The sequence below is a fragment of the Gymnogyps californianus genome, chromosome 6 (genome assembly GCF_018139145.2).
Source record: "Gymnogyps californianus isolate 813 chromosome 6, ASM1813914v2, whole genome shotgun sequence".
Classification (NCBI taxonomy): domain Eukaryota; kingdom Metazoa; phylum Chordata; class Aves; order Accipitriformes; family Cathartidae; genus Gymnogyps; species Gymnogyps californianus.
Window position 1 is genome coordinate 33277003 of NC_059476.1, and position 17935 is coordinate 33294937.

Below are 17935 nucleotides of genomic sequence, written 5' to 3' on the forward strand. Positions count from 1 at the left end.
ACAAAGAATAGCCAGATTTGTCAAGAATATGTCATGGCTTCAACTAGCAGATGTAGTGTATAATAATAGTAAGATAAACCTTTAACAAAGTTCCACATAACATCCTTATAAGTAAACTAGAAAACTGTGGTCTGGACTAAACTTTAGAATAAGAACATACAACAGTTTGAAATGTAAATTCAGAAAAAAACTCAGTATATTTCACATAAGAAGAAGAAAATAGACTCTCAGACTGAATTAAGGTGGAAGGTCATCAAACCCAGTCCCATGGTCAAAGCAGGGCCAGTTAGATCAGGTTGCTCACAGCCTTGTCCAGTCAAGTTCTGGTATCTCCAACAATGGAAATCCCACGCTCTCCCTGCGCAACCTGTTCCAATACCTGACCACCCTTAAGGTGATCATGTTCTAAATAAAATCTGTTCAGGACTTTGTGTGCTAACCTGGGTCCACTACCTCCATCCTGTCATCATCTGACTGCTCTTTTAAAAGAAAGAAAAAAGAATGGCTATCAATCAGGCAACCCTGCTACCTGCAGCCACAATAACATGGAAGATTGTGCTGAGGGCAACACCAATTTTTCCAGAAAAATACTGCTAAATTAATTGTTAAAGTTTGGAAAGAAATACTAAGTTATGTCTTAAACTATTTTTCAGATTAATTCTCTGTCGACCTACAATCTTAGTAATTACAGTAGAAGCCCAGGTTTGGCTTTACTATTTGTAGCCCATTCATGCAGTAAGATAGCAAGCATTCCTACATAATTAGTCTTGCTAATAATTGTGTTTAGAGGTTTGGGGTTTTTTTGATAGCAATACAAACATTTGCCCAGAAATCATCAAAGCACAGGATTTTTTTTGAAAGTAACATTTTAAAAATTAGCATATTAGCAAATTGAGGGTCAGGTCTTTATTAGGCAAACTAAACAACATGCTTCATGGTATTGCCAAAGAGTATTTCTTACACTAAGAACTCTGGATCAAATCTTTATCTGTTACATGTGCAAATTCATTTACTCTAACATGTCTGTGTAAAAATGTCCAAGAGCAAAATGTATTCCTTCATGTCCACTGAAGTTCTTGGCCATTTACAGTCACTAACCTGATAAAACACTATTACAGACTTGTTTTAGGAATGTAATTCAGTCATTTCAGTGCTTCCTGTCTCTGCCTCTGTGGGCTAGTAAACTTGACTTCAACAGTTTGGTTACATTAACCTAGCTTTTCTTGCCATTACTATGATGTTTTTCTTTCTTCTGAGTACTATGAGTCATTTCCTTAAATCTTTGCTGGTTTGGCTGCGGTCTTTAGGATAGTAGGAACTGCCAATGCTCCTCTTCCACTTCTGGTTTTAATTCCACGTGTGCTAGAACCATTTCTCTATTACACTGGTTTTATCTAAGGTATTTTTATTGAAATAATTAGATTTTCACCTGAGGTAAATCATCCAAGCTCAGCTGTCAGCATAGCTTCTTTGAAGACATACAAGTTCACAGTTGTTGAGAGTCTGAGCCCTATGTTCTGTTACCATTCTGATAAAGCCCTTGCAGATGACTAGCTGTTTCCCATGTGTTTAGAAACATGGCTGTACCACTCCATTCTTTCATTCCTCAGTTTAGACTGAAAGAATAAATTGAAAGAAATCTTTATGCCTATGTAAGTAAAGTCTTTGGATGCATTTTGATAGCTCAGGTAATCCTAAGCCTTGGGCAGAGGAAAACACACAAAAAAGGAACAAGTATATCAATACATGAAATCTTTGACCTCCTGAATGTGAACAACTTTTTTATTCATCTATTTCCCTACTGGATCACACACAGAACTCAAGCCAATTCTTAATAAATCCAGATGGAGAATACAGGTTTCCTGAAAGATATAGCTCAAGATGATAGGTCCAGAAGAGACAAGGTAAAGGTGGTTTGCATCACCTTTGAACCACTTAGGCTCAAGACTATTACCACTACTGAAACGGTTCTTACTGATAGCAGGCTTTAAAAGACTCCATAAAAGTATAAGATACCAAATGGCATTCCACAGTAAGTGTCTGCTTCACCAAAGTGTTACACAGGTAAGGAAAAGAAAAAGGATGACTGCTAAAACTACCTATGTATAAGGCCAATATACTGACAAATAGGGTACTCTGGCCTCTAGTAACCTTCCCAGTAGCACCAAGAGGAATGGTGCACATCTCTAGTACCACAGGAGCCAGCTGTAGTTGCAAAGCCAGGCTGCTCCTCCTTGTCCTCCCCCCTCCCATTTAGATCATGGCTGCATTTGCCTCAGACAGCAACACGTTGGAAAAACTAAGGCTACTCTCTTCCCAGTCATGGCCCATGTTTAATATGTGCATTGAAATAAACTAGTTTCACCAAAAATCTAATCACAAAATAGCTCCTTGCCCTTGGTCGACCCAGCACCCCAAAAGGGAAGAAATCTTCCCTTCTCTCACTCCTAAATCAGATATTAAAATGATCAAATTACACAGCATATAATAAAGTATGAGATCTGAAAGAAAAGAAAACAAGACTGTTCTCACACATCCTTACAATGCAATTGTACAGCTTGGCTGTACACATGTGTACTGCTTTATACATAGCTATATTTAACATTCAGAGAGGTATTATGCTGAATTTAAGGTAATAGCTATACAAATGGGAAATGGAAAGTATTGAGGAACATTGTCTCCTAAAAACTCTACCTGTTCTGAATTACTATGGCAAAACTAAGCTTCTGTAGTGCAGTGTAAAAAAATCATGCAAGAGAAAGATCGTTTCAACTCTCAGCTTCCTTGTGCTTATGAGGCAGTCCCCCTGTCTCTTACTGAGTACTCGCATGTCTTCTCATAGGGACAAGAAGTTTTTCGCTCTCACAGCCAGTTCTGTGTTAAAGTTCATGGACCTTTTGTCTCCTTTCCTTTACTAGAGGTTATATGTTTATTTTGTCTTTGAAAACAGAACAAAAAGTTCTTCAGGAATCACGCAAAACCAAAGACATCAAAGCTACCAAAAATATTAGGAGGGGAATGGAATTGAATAAAAACTAAGAGAAGATCTTTTCAAGAGTAGTTTTTTTTTTCCCCTGCAGTTCTATGATGCAATGAAATATCAGGTCTGCCCAAGTCAACAAATTGTTTTAGATAAAACAAATTAAACAAATTGTTCAATTTCCAAAAAGAAAGTAAAAATCCCTGTTTTTTGTTTTGATATAAATTTTCACTCTCTATATTTTGTGCGGCTACTTACAGCTGCATAAAGTAGACATCAGCGTTACTTCGGCAATAAATCATTGGAAATTCTGAAATAGTAGTATTTGACACTGGAGGAATAAGTGACTACACAGAGCGAAGGGTATTGGAGAAACAGTTGCCTGGAGTTCAGATTGCAGCTCATGAGGTTCTCTTTCCTGATACCATGTCCATAGCACTTTGTGCTACTAGAAAGCCTGATCTAAAGCTCAGTACAGCTCCACTAGCATCACCTCTAACATTTCAGTCACAATTAGACAATTTAAGTTTGCAGTATTGACACTTACCCACTTGGGAGTTGGACCCCTTTTCAGAAATCAAGGACAGCCAGCTGATAAGGGGCATTGCTATAACAAGAAGGAAGTTCCTACCAGGAAGCAGCAAGGGCAGGGCTGCTCCATAAGGCAGGACAAGCTAGGAGCACAGGACAACAGTGCCTCAGCACTGTGCAATTCCACACTATCTCAACAGATCAAGAAGAACAGGGTGCTGATAACAAGTCCTGTCAACAGACTCAGACGTGGGTCAGTGATGAACCACGAAGACCCATCCAGGGAGTCCATGCAGGAACATGCTCTCTGAGCAAGAGACCCGACAGGAAACCCCCTACCCACAACACAGGCCCAACATCCAACCAAGTCAGAGACAGAACAAGAGACTGAGCTCCAGTACAGCTCAAACCAGGAACAAATGCTCGGGGCCAAGCTTAAATGGAGCTCCTGGGCCCATGGGTGGGGAGTGTAGGTGGGGCCCCAGGTGAGGCTGGTGGGGGAAATTAAAGCCTATTAGTGCAGTCAGAGCCCTGACAGTGCAAGAGTGTGGCTACTGAGGACTGACAGATGAGTAGTGTGGACTAAAAGCAAGCGTGTTTTAATCACTAAATCTATCTAGGTGGTTTTTTACAGAATAGTGACTCACAAAGTGCAAGCAATTTTATAGTAATGAAATCAAGTATTAGACTTGTATGAGAAAACAAAAAAAATCCTCAAATCCCATTTTTCTGTTTGATTTCTGGTAGATAACCAAAGGCTGATCTCAGCAGCTATTAGCCTTTACTACTGAAGTGGAAATGCATGAATTACACTAGCCATTTTACACAATATGAAAGCCTTGAGTGATCGAGGGTACCTGTCCAATGTAAAGGAGAATTTTTCTTAATTGAGGGACTATTATAATAATTTAGTAAATCTTATCTGCTGATACAAACGGAAGAACAGATTTTAAAAATGCATCATTGATAAATGCAGCATTTTAGCTATGCAGGATGCTAAGAATGCACACTACATGTACAAATACTAGGAAAACAAAAATGACCAGAATATTATTAATAAAGAAGGTCAATCCATTTGGAACCTGACTCCAGAAAACACTTTAACCTATCTGTAATTATATTTCTATTACTTTAGGAATATAGAGGAAAACTGCTTAAGTACATATTTGACTTCAAGTGAGGGATTAACTCCCCTCAGTGATAAAGTTATATCAGAAATTATTTTAGATACCCTCTCCCTCTCTAATAAAGACACTTTTCCCTGCCTGCCACTTTAAACTTATTTGGGTGAAACAGAAAGAATGTGAAATACCTAAAAATCACCTGTGAAGATTACAGTGGCAAGAGGGAAGTTTCAGAACAGGAATAATTTTTCTTAAGCCAGGAGGACTTTTTTCCAGTGGCTTCGAAAGAACAGAGAGGGAGACTCTCTTGCTCTTAGGTAAGGAAAGAACACGGTTATTAAATTCAGGATTTAGTATTTAGGTTCTAATTTACTGAAAACATTACAAAACAACTTTTCCTAATTTACAGATATGTAATGCAGCTCCTTTGACAGCAATGCAGGATATTACCTGACATGACAAGGAGATTGCCAGTGCAGTATTCATGTTCTCAGTCTTTTTGGTTCTTTATAGTGCCATCTCCAACTACACTTTAATGCATGCTATTATTTATTAATTACTCTCCTTACAAATTAGGCAATATCAATATATTTTTTCTAATTGGTAATATTTAAATCTCTCTTTATAGTTGTTTTCTAATCAGATTTAGAATGTGAATTTATTACTTTGCTTCTGAGAGCCAAAAAAGACAGGGTGCACTCTTGCCAGAAATTGCCAGTGCAATTTCCAAGAGTGAAAATTCCTGGATTTCTGAGTCTCGTACATTTGTTTCTAATTCTCCTAACATTTCAGCAAAGATAAGGTTCACAAAGTCTGTCTGTTGAAAAGTCTTCCAGAGATTAAGATGTTTAAAGTGCATGGCTATAATAAGTAACAGTGTATATATAAGGTTATACAGCACATTGAATGTTACCAAATGTTAACACCTTGTGTGTGATCAGTCAGACTTTTAAGCCTAGATCTTATGGTTTTCTGTCAGGTTCACCAAGGCTGTTATTTATTGCCCTGCTCATTCTCACAACCATTAATGGCTTTCTTTAAAATTCTTTGGTGATGGGTGAGGTACCAGAAAACTGAAAAAGGTCAAATAAAGTGAGCGTCTCTAAAAAAGGCAGGAAAGGAACCAAGAAATTTTAGCCTAATCAGTTTAACTTCAGCTCACAGAAATATTCTGGGGAAAAAAGTATCACACAAATTGGAACAGGTAACTGGAACAGGTAACTTAATAAGAAGATCTATACACAGCCAGTATAGATCTGACAAGAATAAATCCTATCAATCAGACTCATCTGCTACTGTAAAAGACCAGGAATGTCTGCAGATAGGGGAGTAGCAGCAGAGGCCATACTTCAGGACTTGAGCAGAGTTTAAACCCTATTTCCTGTAACATTCCCATGAAGTATAGCAAAAATTGTCAGTCGATGACATAAAATGGGTGAATAAGAGTCTCCACACAGGATTGTTATGATTGCTTCACGGCCAAAATGGATGGATGTATCAAATAGGACTGCGATATTCTATTCTGGGCCCATATCTGTTCCGTGTTTCATTGATGATCTGGATGAGGAAACTAAGTGTGCTTCTTAAAGGCATAAAAATAAAAATGCAGAAGTACAACATTAGTACAAATAGATGTTAAAAAGCCAGGAAAACAGTCTTTAAGAAAAACAGGATGAAATTCAATAGGAACAAGACCAGGAGACCATGCTGAGCAAGAGTAATCAATGCCAAAAATGTACAACAAAGAACAATTAGTTAGACAGTAGTTTTTTCAGAAAAGGACCTAGGGATTATAGTACATCAACACAAGCCAGTAACATCATGCCATCGAGACAGGATAAGCATGACATAGAAATGAATAAGCAGAAGTACCGATTGTGAGACACCTGATAAGATCATGCAGTTCTGTTCAGCACTGGTAAGGCCTCAGCCAGAGTACTCTCTCCAGTTTTGTGCTGTGTATTTCGAGAAGGATGTAGACTACTGTGGAAAGAGTTTGTTGGAGAACAACAAGAAACATGACCTCTGAGAATGAGCTGAAAGCCTTCGAGTGCCTAGCTTAATGAAAAGAACACTTAAGGATTGATCACTGCTTGATAAAAGTATTCACATGCATCAAAGTTTGATACAAAGAAGAAATAATCCATTCACCATGTCCATAGTGGACAGGACAAGAACTAATGGCTTTAAGTTGCAGCAAGAATAATTCAAGTTACTTATTAAGGGGAAAAAGTACTGCTTGATGGTAAGTGAAGCACAGGAATTTCCTGGAGAGGTCATGGAGACCTCATCATTAGAAATTGTAAAGGAGTGAATAAACAAATATCTGTCAGGAATGAACTCAGCGTAGTTAGGAGATGAACTAGATGACCTTTTTGAGATCTCTTTCAATCTTTTTTTATGGTCCCATGATTCGGTATAGCTAAAAAGATGTTTCAGAATCTCTCTGCTCCTATGGTTAGAAAAAGAATTTATCTTGGGAATTTCTAGGGGTTGAAAAGTTTTTATAATAGCTGTGGAGGACCTTTTATTTATTTACTGGTGGGCCTTAAGTGCACAGTACTTTAGTACACAGTAGGCCACATTATATTATTCTGAGAAATTGGAGTTAATGGGGACTACTTGGGGAATATGGCATAACATCATGAAAGACAAAATATTATGGGCTCTTACTTCTGCAAAATAGATGAATGCAATAAAGCCTTTCAAAACACCACCAGCATTAATTTTCACCAGTAATAAACCTCTCCCAAACAACTAAAACCAAATTTAGCACTCTCCCTAGAAAAGCATTTCTAGATCCCACAGATCATTAAAGATTCTGTATGCCTCCTTCTCTTTCCCCACCCTCACTTTGCAGCTTTCCGAGGTGGTCTTTTTGCACATGGCTCCCACCTCAGAAAAATACAGGTAACAGCACTTCCCTTCATAATGGTGCTGTGAAGTAGGTAAATTTGAGACCAATAAATAAATACAAGCTCTGGAATGCAGACCATGCTGTATTAATGATAAGTTACATTGCGTCACTCTTCCATTTATAGATAACTTCTACGTCTTGCACTCGTGGAGTGCAGAGATAGCCAGCCATCAGCTTCATGCTTTGGCAGCAGCCCTAAGGCAGACTCGAAGCCATCTTATGGTGGTCTCTGCGTGGTGACTGTCACTTCTCATCCACTGGCCCAAGGGCAGACCCACATTCTTCATAGGAGAGATCCTATACCGCTCTCAATTTGGGGGGTTTATGCAGTCCCAAAGAGATGTGACTTATTACAGTAGATCAACGAATTAATGAATCTCCTTTAAATTCATAGGATCTATTTCAGCCCAATGAATACTACACAACAGCCTTTGCGTATAGGCTAAGTGTGAGAATAAAACACTTTTCTATTCAGTTACGCTTTTTCTGAGATTTGCAGATATTATGTGTGTGTGAGGTGAGGAAAAGAGACCAGGATGAAGAAAGAGGGAGAGAATGTAGCAAAATAGACATGGTATGCCAAAATGAGAAAGATCCTGTTATTCTTTTCTTTGATCAAGCTACTGGCCACAGAAAAATGGCCAACATAAATTACATATGCCAAAGTCAACTTCAGCTGATGTTCTTTCTAGCCATTTGATCTTTTATCTGCCAACTTCCACCCATTTTCCCCAATTGTATCCACATTGAATATTATTTTAGCCATTTAAAATGTGGTTTTCTACTTAGTTCAAGTTTTCTATGTAACAGACATTTTATTCTTCCACTGCAATATTCTGGAGAAATAAAATGTCATTTATGCAACAGAAGTGATACTCTACTGAATATATACTACCAATAATAACTCCTAATCACTAAAATTGTTTCTTTTTTTGACCGTTTATATGGATTTAAATAGGAAATCAAAGAGTTTACTTCTTTATTTTTAGTCTAAACCCACACCATGAAAGGGTTATTTTCAATGAATAAAAACTGTGTACATCATTATTTTTTAAGAGATATTTGATTTATTGTATTGTTTACATGGCTGCTGAAAAAAAATACTGCTGAGTTCGACCCTAGCTAATTGATGAGAGAGCAGGTTTCTGTGGATGTATTGCAGGAACTGATAAAACACAAGGAAAGGGACCTCCTACATCGCGAATCTCTGACTGTAAATCTCACTAGTTTATGAGTGGAAAAAACCCAAATAATTGTTTCGCTCGGAGGTGCTAAGCACCTGTAGCTGCTGTGGACTTTAATTGGCGCTGTCAACACTCCTAACTTCAGACCATTTGGATGGCGTAACTCACTGGTCCTGGCATGTAGAAGACAGACAACTCCAGCTGGTGCTGATCTGGGGTGAGGCAGCAGACTTCGCTGAACTTCAGGTTGTTTTGATATGGACAATGTTCGCTTTCCCATCTGCAAAAAAAAAAGGCGGTTGATAACTGTAAACTTCTGAACTGGGAAGAAGGCGACTTTCAGTCTTTCCTCAGACTGCCTCGCACTCCTGAAGTATTATCACGCTACAAGCTAACTATTGATAGAAATGGAGATTGTGCTGTTTTCATGACCTATATTCGTATTTTGTTCTATTGTTTTTTACTTTAGCCATTTTATTTCCCATGGTCGTGAGAAGTATCAGAGGATCTTGTGAGCAGTATGTTGCCTGCAAGGCACTGGCTAGCATCCACAGAGGCTGTGAGACCACCAAAAGAATTAAATACTACAACTGAATACTAGACATTTCCACTAAGAGTGCCTCCCTCCATGCACATAATGTTCAGTAGAAATGAAACCATGGGTGTTGCAGAATTCACACTGTCATGGCGCTAAGTGGGAAATACGTAAAGACTCAGTAAGCCAAAATCTGGACCTCTGTAAAAATGACTGCATATTGCAACTGGATGCGGCGCAGTTCCCATCTACCTGGAGCATCAGCGCAGCTCCTGATGAATTTTAACACGGTCCTTCAAGCTGATGTTAACTATGAGGTGAGCTCACCATCACCTAAGTCAGCTGTAATTTTTGTATTGCTTTCCAGTGTGCATACAGCAACCTGGTTTGGCCACCATAAGTATGCGGATGCTCCAGTACTGGAGAAGACAGACGACGGGTGTCTGCGGTACGGCAGGTGAGGTGTAATGCTCTTGGAGTGGGATGCCTCATGGGATTCCACACACGGCGCTGCTGGCGCGTCTTGTAGCAGACTGCTTTTTCACCGGAAAACAGCGATTAATCGAAACGGAAAGCTTTTGTTGGAATGTGCAATGTGCAGCATAACTTTTTTTGTCAGAAAGGATTTCTCAGATTCAGGAGAAACAAGCTGGCTGGCACTGGAGAGAACCAAAGAGAGAGGGGCGTGCACGTCTCACCCTTGCCTACCTGATTTGGGCAGCCATCGGCCTCCCGGGCAGTGCGTCTGGCTGCAGGAACAGAGAAACGGCACCGCTGCAACCGGACAAGCATGACCACTCATGCCAACGCTTCCTCTACACTAGTGCATGCCTTTGGGCTGAAACGGTTTGTAAAGCGATATGAACTGCGCCACTGTAAAATCTCGGGATGCTGGGTGCGGATTAACGCAGTTATGCCTGGAAGGTGAGGGATGCGTAACCTGGTTTCTCGTGGTACAGCGCAGCACGAGGCTCTTCGCCCATCTGAGGCTTCGCACAGAAAAACGGCCGAGCTGCAAGCCAGGGCCCTCATTGCCATGAGATTTGTCAGCCACGCCAAGCGAACGGCGTTTCCAGGACTCGCCGGCAAGACTTTGGCTTGCTCGTTCCTGCCGCACGCACAGGCACGTTTCGGGGGGATCGTTTTTGGGCAGGGGTGTTATTTAAGACCCGTCTTCCAGGGCCGCCACCCCGCCCGTCGTGTATTTCACCAGGCACCGCACGATCGCTGCCGACCCTCCCTCAGGCGGCGGAGGCGGGACGGCTGAGGGGGCCGCGGGCAGCCCGGCACCCCCGCCCCGCCCTGCCCCGGGCACCGCTCACCTTACGGCAGGGCCTGCCCGGAGCGGGGGGCGCCCTGCGCGGCGGGCTGGGTGGCGGCGGCGCCCCGGGAGCCCCGCTGACAGGGACCCCGGCCCGGGCCGGCCCTGAGGCGGAGGCGGTGCCGTTGGGGGCGGTGTCTCCCCTCCCCCTCCCCTGCCTCCTCCCGCCGCGCCGCGCCGCTGCCCCCTCCTCCTGGGCCGCGGCCGGGGATATCCCCGGCCCCTCCCCGGCGGGCCGGCGGCGGTCCAATGGAGGCGGAGATGCTGTGCGGGCTGCGGGCGGGCTGGGGGCGCCGCCGAGCCGCGGACGCCGCCGCCGGCCCGGGGACGCGCACACTCGGCGGGGAGCTGGAGGCAGAGGCGGGCGCAGGCGGCGGCGCCGGGGCCGGGACTCTGGCAGGCGGCGGCGGCTGGGATGAGCCGGGGGGGCGGCTGTGGGGGCAGATAGCGTCCCGCGGGGAGGCGGCCGAGTGGGGCTCGGAGCGGCGGCGGGGTCCGCCCGGCAGCGCCATGGCGGCTCAGTGCGACCCGCTGAGCGGGTACCTGCAGCAGCCGCTCTCCGACCCGGGCTCCAACAGCGAGCGCAGCACCGACTCGCCCGTGCCCGGCTCCGAGGAGGACTCCGCCGGCCCGCCGCGGCCCCTGCACAGCCCCGAGTGGGGCGAGGAGCGATTCCGGGTGGACAGGAAGAAACTGGAGGCCATGCTCCAAGGTGAGGGCGGGGAGAGGCGACGGCGGTCCCCGGGGGGCGCGGGGCGGTGGCGGCCCGGGAGGGGAGGGGGCCGCGTCCCTGGCCCGGCCCGGCCCGCCATGCCCTGCCTTCCCCTTCCCCGCCGGGCCGGGGATCCTCCTGTCAGCTTCTCCGGCGCCGCAGAGGGGCGGCCGCCGGCCGGCTGGCCGCGGCCCTGCTTCGGCGGGAGCCCCGCGGGCCGGTCCCGGGCTCCCGGGCGCTGTCGTGGCCTCCCGGGCCGGGGCTGCGCGGCGCGGGGGGAGGAGGCTCGTTGTTTCCCCTCCCCGGAGCGGAGCCGAGAGTCGCGGCCCGGGGGCGGGTGGCGGGGGCACCGCTGGGTCGTCAGATGTCGCTTGGGGCCGGGTCGGCCCCGGCGTCGCGGGTGGTGCCGGTGCTCAGCCCGGCCGGGGCTCGTCCCGCACCGGCAGCCGGCGCGCTGCGAGGCTGCAGCTTTTAAGGTCGAGGTCTCTCAGAAATCCCTCTTTAAAAACATAATGTCGCCGCTCTAGCAGGGTGGTTCAGGCTCTCGGCTTTCGAGGAACAGCCGAGGCCGCCGCGCAGCGAGAAGGGAGCCTCCGAGTGCCGGCCGGAGGCGCGGGGACGGCTGCGGGAGAGCTGACAGCGGCAGCCGCTGCTTTAGGACTTGCTCAGCCTTTGGTTCTGCTTTCTTTTTTTTTTATTTTTTTTTTTTCCTTGAGACTACATATTTTGTCCTAGTATGTTTTGAATTATCTCTCAGTAGAAGTTACGTAGGCAGCTTTTGACAAAATAGTATAGGAGTAGCGATTGCTGGTTTTGTTGCTAAAGGGCAGATAAATAGATTTAACCGGTTGAGGATGTTGCTCCGTGGGTTAATTCCCCTGCGGTGTTCCCTGCTGTCTGATCTGAAGAGCCCATGAGAACGGAGGTGAGTTTCAGGTCTTATATTGTCAAATCTCAGGGCATGCTTGGATCAACAAGGAAAGACGATGGTGGTTTCGAGCAGTGTACTCTTTCCTCTGGGAATACTGTTTTGTAAACATTTAATGTTACCCTTAACATGGTAACTCAAGTATTTATGTACACTTTCAAAACAAATAAACACCTGACAGATATTTCGCTATTGTTCCTGTGGCATGTCACATGGAAGGTATTTCATTCACTTACGGGAAACTGTAGGTGCTCGCTGCCCGACCATCCCCTGTCAGAGCACCTGCCTCCTCCAGCAATGGGAGGCTGCAGGAGCTAGCAGAGGAACAGGAATGGGTGAGTTGAGTTGGTCACTGAAGAGCTGTGGTTTGACTTGGTGACTACAATGATTGGAATTTTTTTAATTGAGATTCTCTCTCCTGGGGGTGAGTTAATATTTAATCAGTTAATACTTTAGTGCTAGTAGAAAAATCTCATTATGTAATGCAGTAAAGAGAAAGGAATTCAGAGAAACAGAAGTCTCATAAGCAGCAACAACTATTTATAAAGATGTGCTCATCAAAAGTGTCTTAAAACCAAAAACAGGTGGGTATTGAAAAGAAAAAGTGTTTCTGTGTATGAAGTGGTAGGAAAAAGGGTCAAAAGTTACACAGTGTTGTAAGAAGATTGAAGGTTGCCTTAACATTTTCCTCTAGTACCAAAATAAATTTCTATTATCTCATCCCACACACAGTCCTTCCTTCTACTGCCTGAGGTAGTAAGCATGCGAGGCTAAACAAAGATCCTAAGCAGAATCCAAATACTGTATAGATTGTGTCATCCAGTAGTAGCCAGTGTCAAAATGTGAGATTTTTTTGTTTGCTCCTTTTAAAAATTTTTTTCTTATCCTCATAAGTGTAGTAAAACGTGTATGATTAATAGAGTACAGCGAGTAAATGCAAACAGAATGCTGCCTGCGTTTTGATGAGAGGTTGCTGTATGTCCAGTCAAGGATACACATGCTTCAGGTGATGGTTTGAGGAGTTTTTGCATCAGATAGTTACACTTTTTGTGAAGAAAAGTACATGTTGGACTTGGTAATAAGGGATTTTGTAAAAACCTAAACTTTCTGGCTTATGGGTAATGAAAAACTGCTTATTAGGAAACATGAGGCAAACATAATAGTTCTTTCTGTCAGAAAACTGTGAACTGTTTGTTAAACATTATCGCTTTCATTCAGTTTCCTCTCCATACTTTACAAGTTTTTTATCTTATCTCTTGACTTCCTACAAGATAGGTTTTACTTATCCTTTTCTTGTAGGAGAATACCTCAAGCACTGAGTAGCTCTGCCAGGGTGTCACAAAGAGCATCATGAAGCCAGATCTGTAACTGGCATCCAGAAATTCAGAGTCAATTATACTGCTGATTACAAGCCAAAGTTGATTTTATTTTTTAACATGTTCCCCCCCCCCCCCCCCCCCTTTTTTTTTTTGTGGCCAGCTTTTGGGAGTGGAAACTTTGACTCCCACTAGTAGGAAAGGAACAATGGAAAAGAAGCAGTGTGCCATCTCCAGAAACTAACTTTTGTTAGTTCATATGATCATGTTTCCTGTAGCTTCTAATACCAGATCCTTCACTGGAAGTTCTTAAAATATGCAGAAATTGCATTGCGGAAGGGAAACATCTGTGTAGTGTAAGTGGTGATGACCAGATTTCTGATTTCCAAGTTATCCAATTTCTTGCCTTTTTTTTAAATTCAAGCTGGTGTAAATACAGCTTCTTGTTCATATTAGATGCTTAAAGGCTCTTTTGCTTTTACCAGCTGCTAGAGAGCATGTTTACACTTGTGAAAGTTACTTTTTAAATGATTGAAAAACTTATGATTCCTTCTAGTGTTCACCATAGCTTTCTTACGTTATGGGAAAGTGAGAATACGTCATCTTTAGTTCAGTTGTCTTTAAAGCCAAGTTTGAAACAGCATCTGTTGAAGAAACCTGTCAGGAAATGTTCTCATTCTTGCTCGGGGATCCCTTATTTTTTTGCTAGTCAAAATCTGTTGTTTACTGTACTAATGATGAAATGTAAAAAACAATCAGGGGTAGAAAGAATATGAAGAAGCTCACTGTTCGGCTTGGTGCTTCTGTTACATTCTGTGATTGTGTTGCTGAATTTTATATGCACTTCTACCATGGTTATTTTCATCTTTCCTGCACTTGATATTTTGTGGATAGTTTCTTGGGGGACAATGCTGAGACTTACCTGGGCATAGCAGACTGTATAGCTCATAAGGGGGGACTGGGGTACCTTACCATCAGATACAGAGTCCACAACTGGAGTAAGTGCTGTAGCAAGACATTGGGTAGCTCTCTTTCAAAAAAAGAGTTGGTGTAGCTAGTTTGCTACCAGTTGTATCTGAAGCAGAAACCAAATCTGAATTGAGGTGTCAGAAAATCTTGATAGATTTGAGGGTGCTTCTGGTACTTTTTTTTTTTCCCCACTTTGAAATAATAGGTTTAGTGTTTTTGGTGTTTTGAAGTTTGGTTCTCAATAGCCTTAAGATAAATATGTTAAATGAAAGGTGGAGCTTCTCTAAGAGCTTTGCTCTTTCTGTTTGGAATATCAGAAAATACAAAAGCTGTGGTAAAAACCTTTGGCATAAGAATAATTTTTTTCTTATTCTGTCCAACTACTTTGTATGACTGTTTTATTACTTGCTTATAGATGACTGGAATAACGTTCCATAAACAAATCTCAGTCTTTACAGTGGGGTGTAAGCTATCTTATGCTGGATGTCTTCATCAGAGTTTGTTGGTGAACAGATCTCTTTAGAATAAACTTTTTTTCCCAGGAAGCAAATTTGAGTAAAAAGCAGCAGCTATTCTTTTCAGCAGTGACAGAAGATGATATTTCGTAGTAGCCCTATTAATTATAGCTGCTCTGCGCTAAATTCTGGTGAATACTCAGGTGACTTAATACTGTGGAATGATTTACTTAGTGCATGTTTGAGTGCCTGTTACCATAGCGGCTGAGTATTATTACAAAAATGCTAAACACTAAACTTGGAAAAGCTGTCCAAAAAGTATAATCTACCAGCTAATGTCACAGCAATGAATAGACTTAGACAAGTTGGCCATGAACCTTAAAAAACAAAACAAACAAAAAAAGCAACACCTTTTTCTCTTGCATCTCAGTCTTATTCATGACTGCAAAGTGTTATGCCAGTCATGCATTTCAAATAATCCTTTTTCTATGTCATGTTCTTTAACAGACATTGGGGGTTTTGATGGGATGTATGTACAGCACATGTTTAAACACTTCGTGACATTATAATGCACTACCACACAACAGTACTTGGGTAAAAAACCAAATCCGTACTGTTCTTTAATAAGAGCCTAACTCTAGCAGTGGTGTGCGTGCCATTTTATATGTGGCTCTTTCTTTAAAAAAACAACAGTGTGCCTGTTAGAATTCTGGTTTTCTCTGTTCTGTTTGGTTTTTTTATGCCTCATCTTTCAGTTTGAGGACTCTTTGGGGTAATTTTAATTATGGGATCTGAAACTTTATGGGTGGTATGTTTGGGGTTTTTTTTCTCATGAGATAATTCGGCATTTATTTGACTGTTGATAAACAAACACATGAAGAAAAGCACAGACCTACCTGCTTAGGAAACTCTGAAGAGTACTTGGCACCACAAGCACCCTATTTGCTGTTGAGCTCATTTTACAGAGCAGGTTGTGTTGATATTGAGTGGGAATCTTGGAAAGTAGCAGTGCCCTGTGCTGATTTAGTACTGACTGTCATTAGTACCTTCATATGTTAACTGAAGTCAGAATTATAGGAATCATGTCAATCTTAATTTATGTAATGTAGACTTGATTTCTAAAAATAATAATCATTTATTACTTTTCAGGCAGTAAGGATAAAAGTACTGTAACTCAAATTTAGTATGAACAGTCAGTACAAGCAGCTCATTTGAGTACCTTTGTGTAGCTCTCCCTCCTGCCATCGCAGCGTTGGGTGAGCCCTCCCCTCGGTTTTGGTGCTCTTTGCCTGTCATGGGGAGTTAGAAAAATGTTCAACTGGTAATTTTTCCCTAAAAGAAGTCCTACTTTTCTTAGAGGGAAGTGACTTAAATACTTGGATAACTTTTTTGCACAATTTAATCTAGGTGAAACTTATTTACTGTAAATCTACTGAAAATCAATTGTTAATTCCTTTGCCTAAAGGTTACCCTTGAGGCTGTTGCCTGATCCTAAGACTGTACTTACGCAAGGCCTAGTTCTGATGCTTGGATGATAACTGATTCGTTTTGTTTGCTGATCCATCAGGTGAAACTTGCTGTATTTAAACAAGTATATTTTCCCTACTTAATGCATAACTATGTGGGAAAGTGTACTTTTAATACTTCTGTTAGACTTCTCTACTAGATTGTTTCAACTACGGAGAATGATAAATTGATAAGTGAGACAAGCAAAGTTTGGGAGGGGCGGGGGGGAATAAAAACACTTGTATTTGAATGTACTGAAGAAGATGGAGATGTTTTAGGAAACCTGGGCCTCTGCTGAGACTTCGCTACAAACAATAGCTTTATTAGAGGCTACACCCTGAAGACATGAATTAATAGATTTTGAGCGAGTTAGCTGCTTAATAGGCAATTGTAACTTAAATAGAATGGTCCTGACTGATAGTTTCTGTGTGGGGATGGCAAGCTCTGTGTTAAATTTATGTTGGGTTTTTATGTTTAAATGGCTAAGCAGGAATTACTACTACTCCTCTGGATTTTTTTTTTATGTGTGATGGTGGAAGAAATCTGTATAATAAAACTAAATGTACTGTGATCCTTCAAATAATTAGTGTACTGTGCTTGCAACTGAAGTTAAAAATACTCAGAGTGCTGTTGGTTTATACTCCTGTTTAAAGTTCCCCGTGTCCCTGTTGGAGCTTTGAGATGTGAAGTATGTCTTTTCTTTGACCAGATTCTTACCGAAATATCTTCTGAAACTCTTTATTTTAGTAGGTCCTAAACACAGTTTCTTTTCCTAGAGGAAGAAAATTTTTTCTACTAAATTGTGAGATTTCTGTTGGTGGTTTTTATTGGGGTTTTTGTTCCTTGCAATGTATTAGCATAACCTGGACAAGGACATAGTTGTGGGCAAACTGGAACCTTTCTAATAGCATTTACATTTGGTGTTTAACTTGCATGTAGCAGAAAAAAAAATTCAAGTTCTTTGTCAGGTTTTCAAATCCCTAAAGTGCTGAATAGTCTATTTCTACAAAAATAAATATATGAAATGAATTTGTGTGACTTGTAGTTTAAAAATGTTCTTGCATTCCATTGTTAACAATTGTAGTAATACCACTTTCTCAAGTTTCAGTGTTTTTTAAGTAGTACAACGGACTATCATGGTTTGGCATGAACTGCTAAGTTAAGTATTGCTGGCTTGCACATTCCTGTTGGTTATATTGTAATCTTTACCTCCATTGGAAAATATGTCCTATTTTGAGTACTTATTTCAGGCTCTTGGCTTTATGCCTGTCAAACAATGAAACATGCTAGTTTTCTTTAATTTCAGACCTCTGTGTTGAAGAACTAATACCCTTTTTAATTTTTTTTTACAATAATATCGCTTACTGTGAAGACTCAGTAGTGACTTTCATGAACTTTGAGCATAAAACCTAATATGACTACACGTGAGTTGCAGTTCAGATAGCTTAGCTTATTAA

The 17935-nt window shown here is 42.1% G+C and overlaps 1 protein-coding gene across 1 annotated transcript in view; it reads left to right on the top strand.

The window, feature by feature from the left end:
- Positions 1 to 11102: 11102 nt before the first annotated feature.
- Positions 11103 to 17935, top strand: part of BICC1 (BicC family RNA binding protein 1) — a 115861-nt gene continuing 109028 nt past the window's right edge. Inside the window, exon 1 of the mRNA XM_050899056.1 lies at positions 11103 to 11304. Coding sequence (XP_050755013.1) covers positions 11103 to 11304 — 202 coding nt within the window. The remainder of the gene's footprint in view (positions 11305 to 17935) is intronic.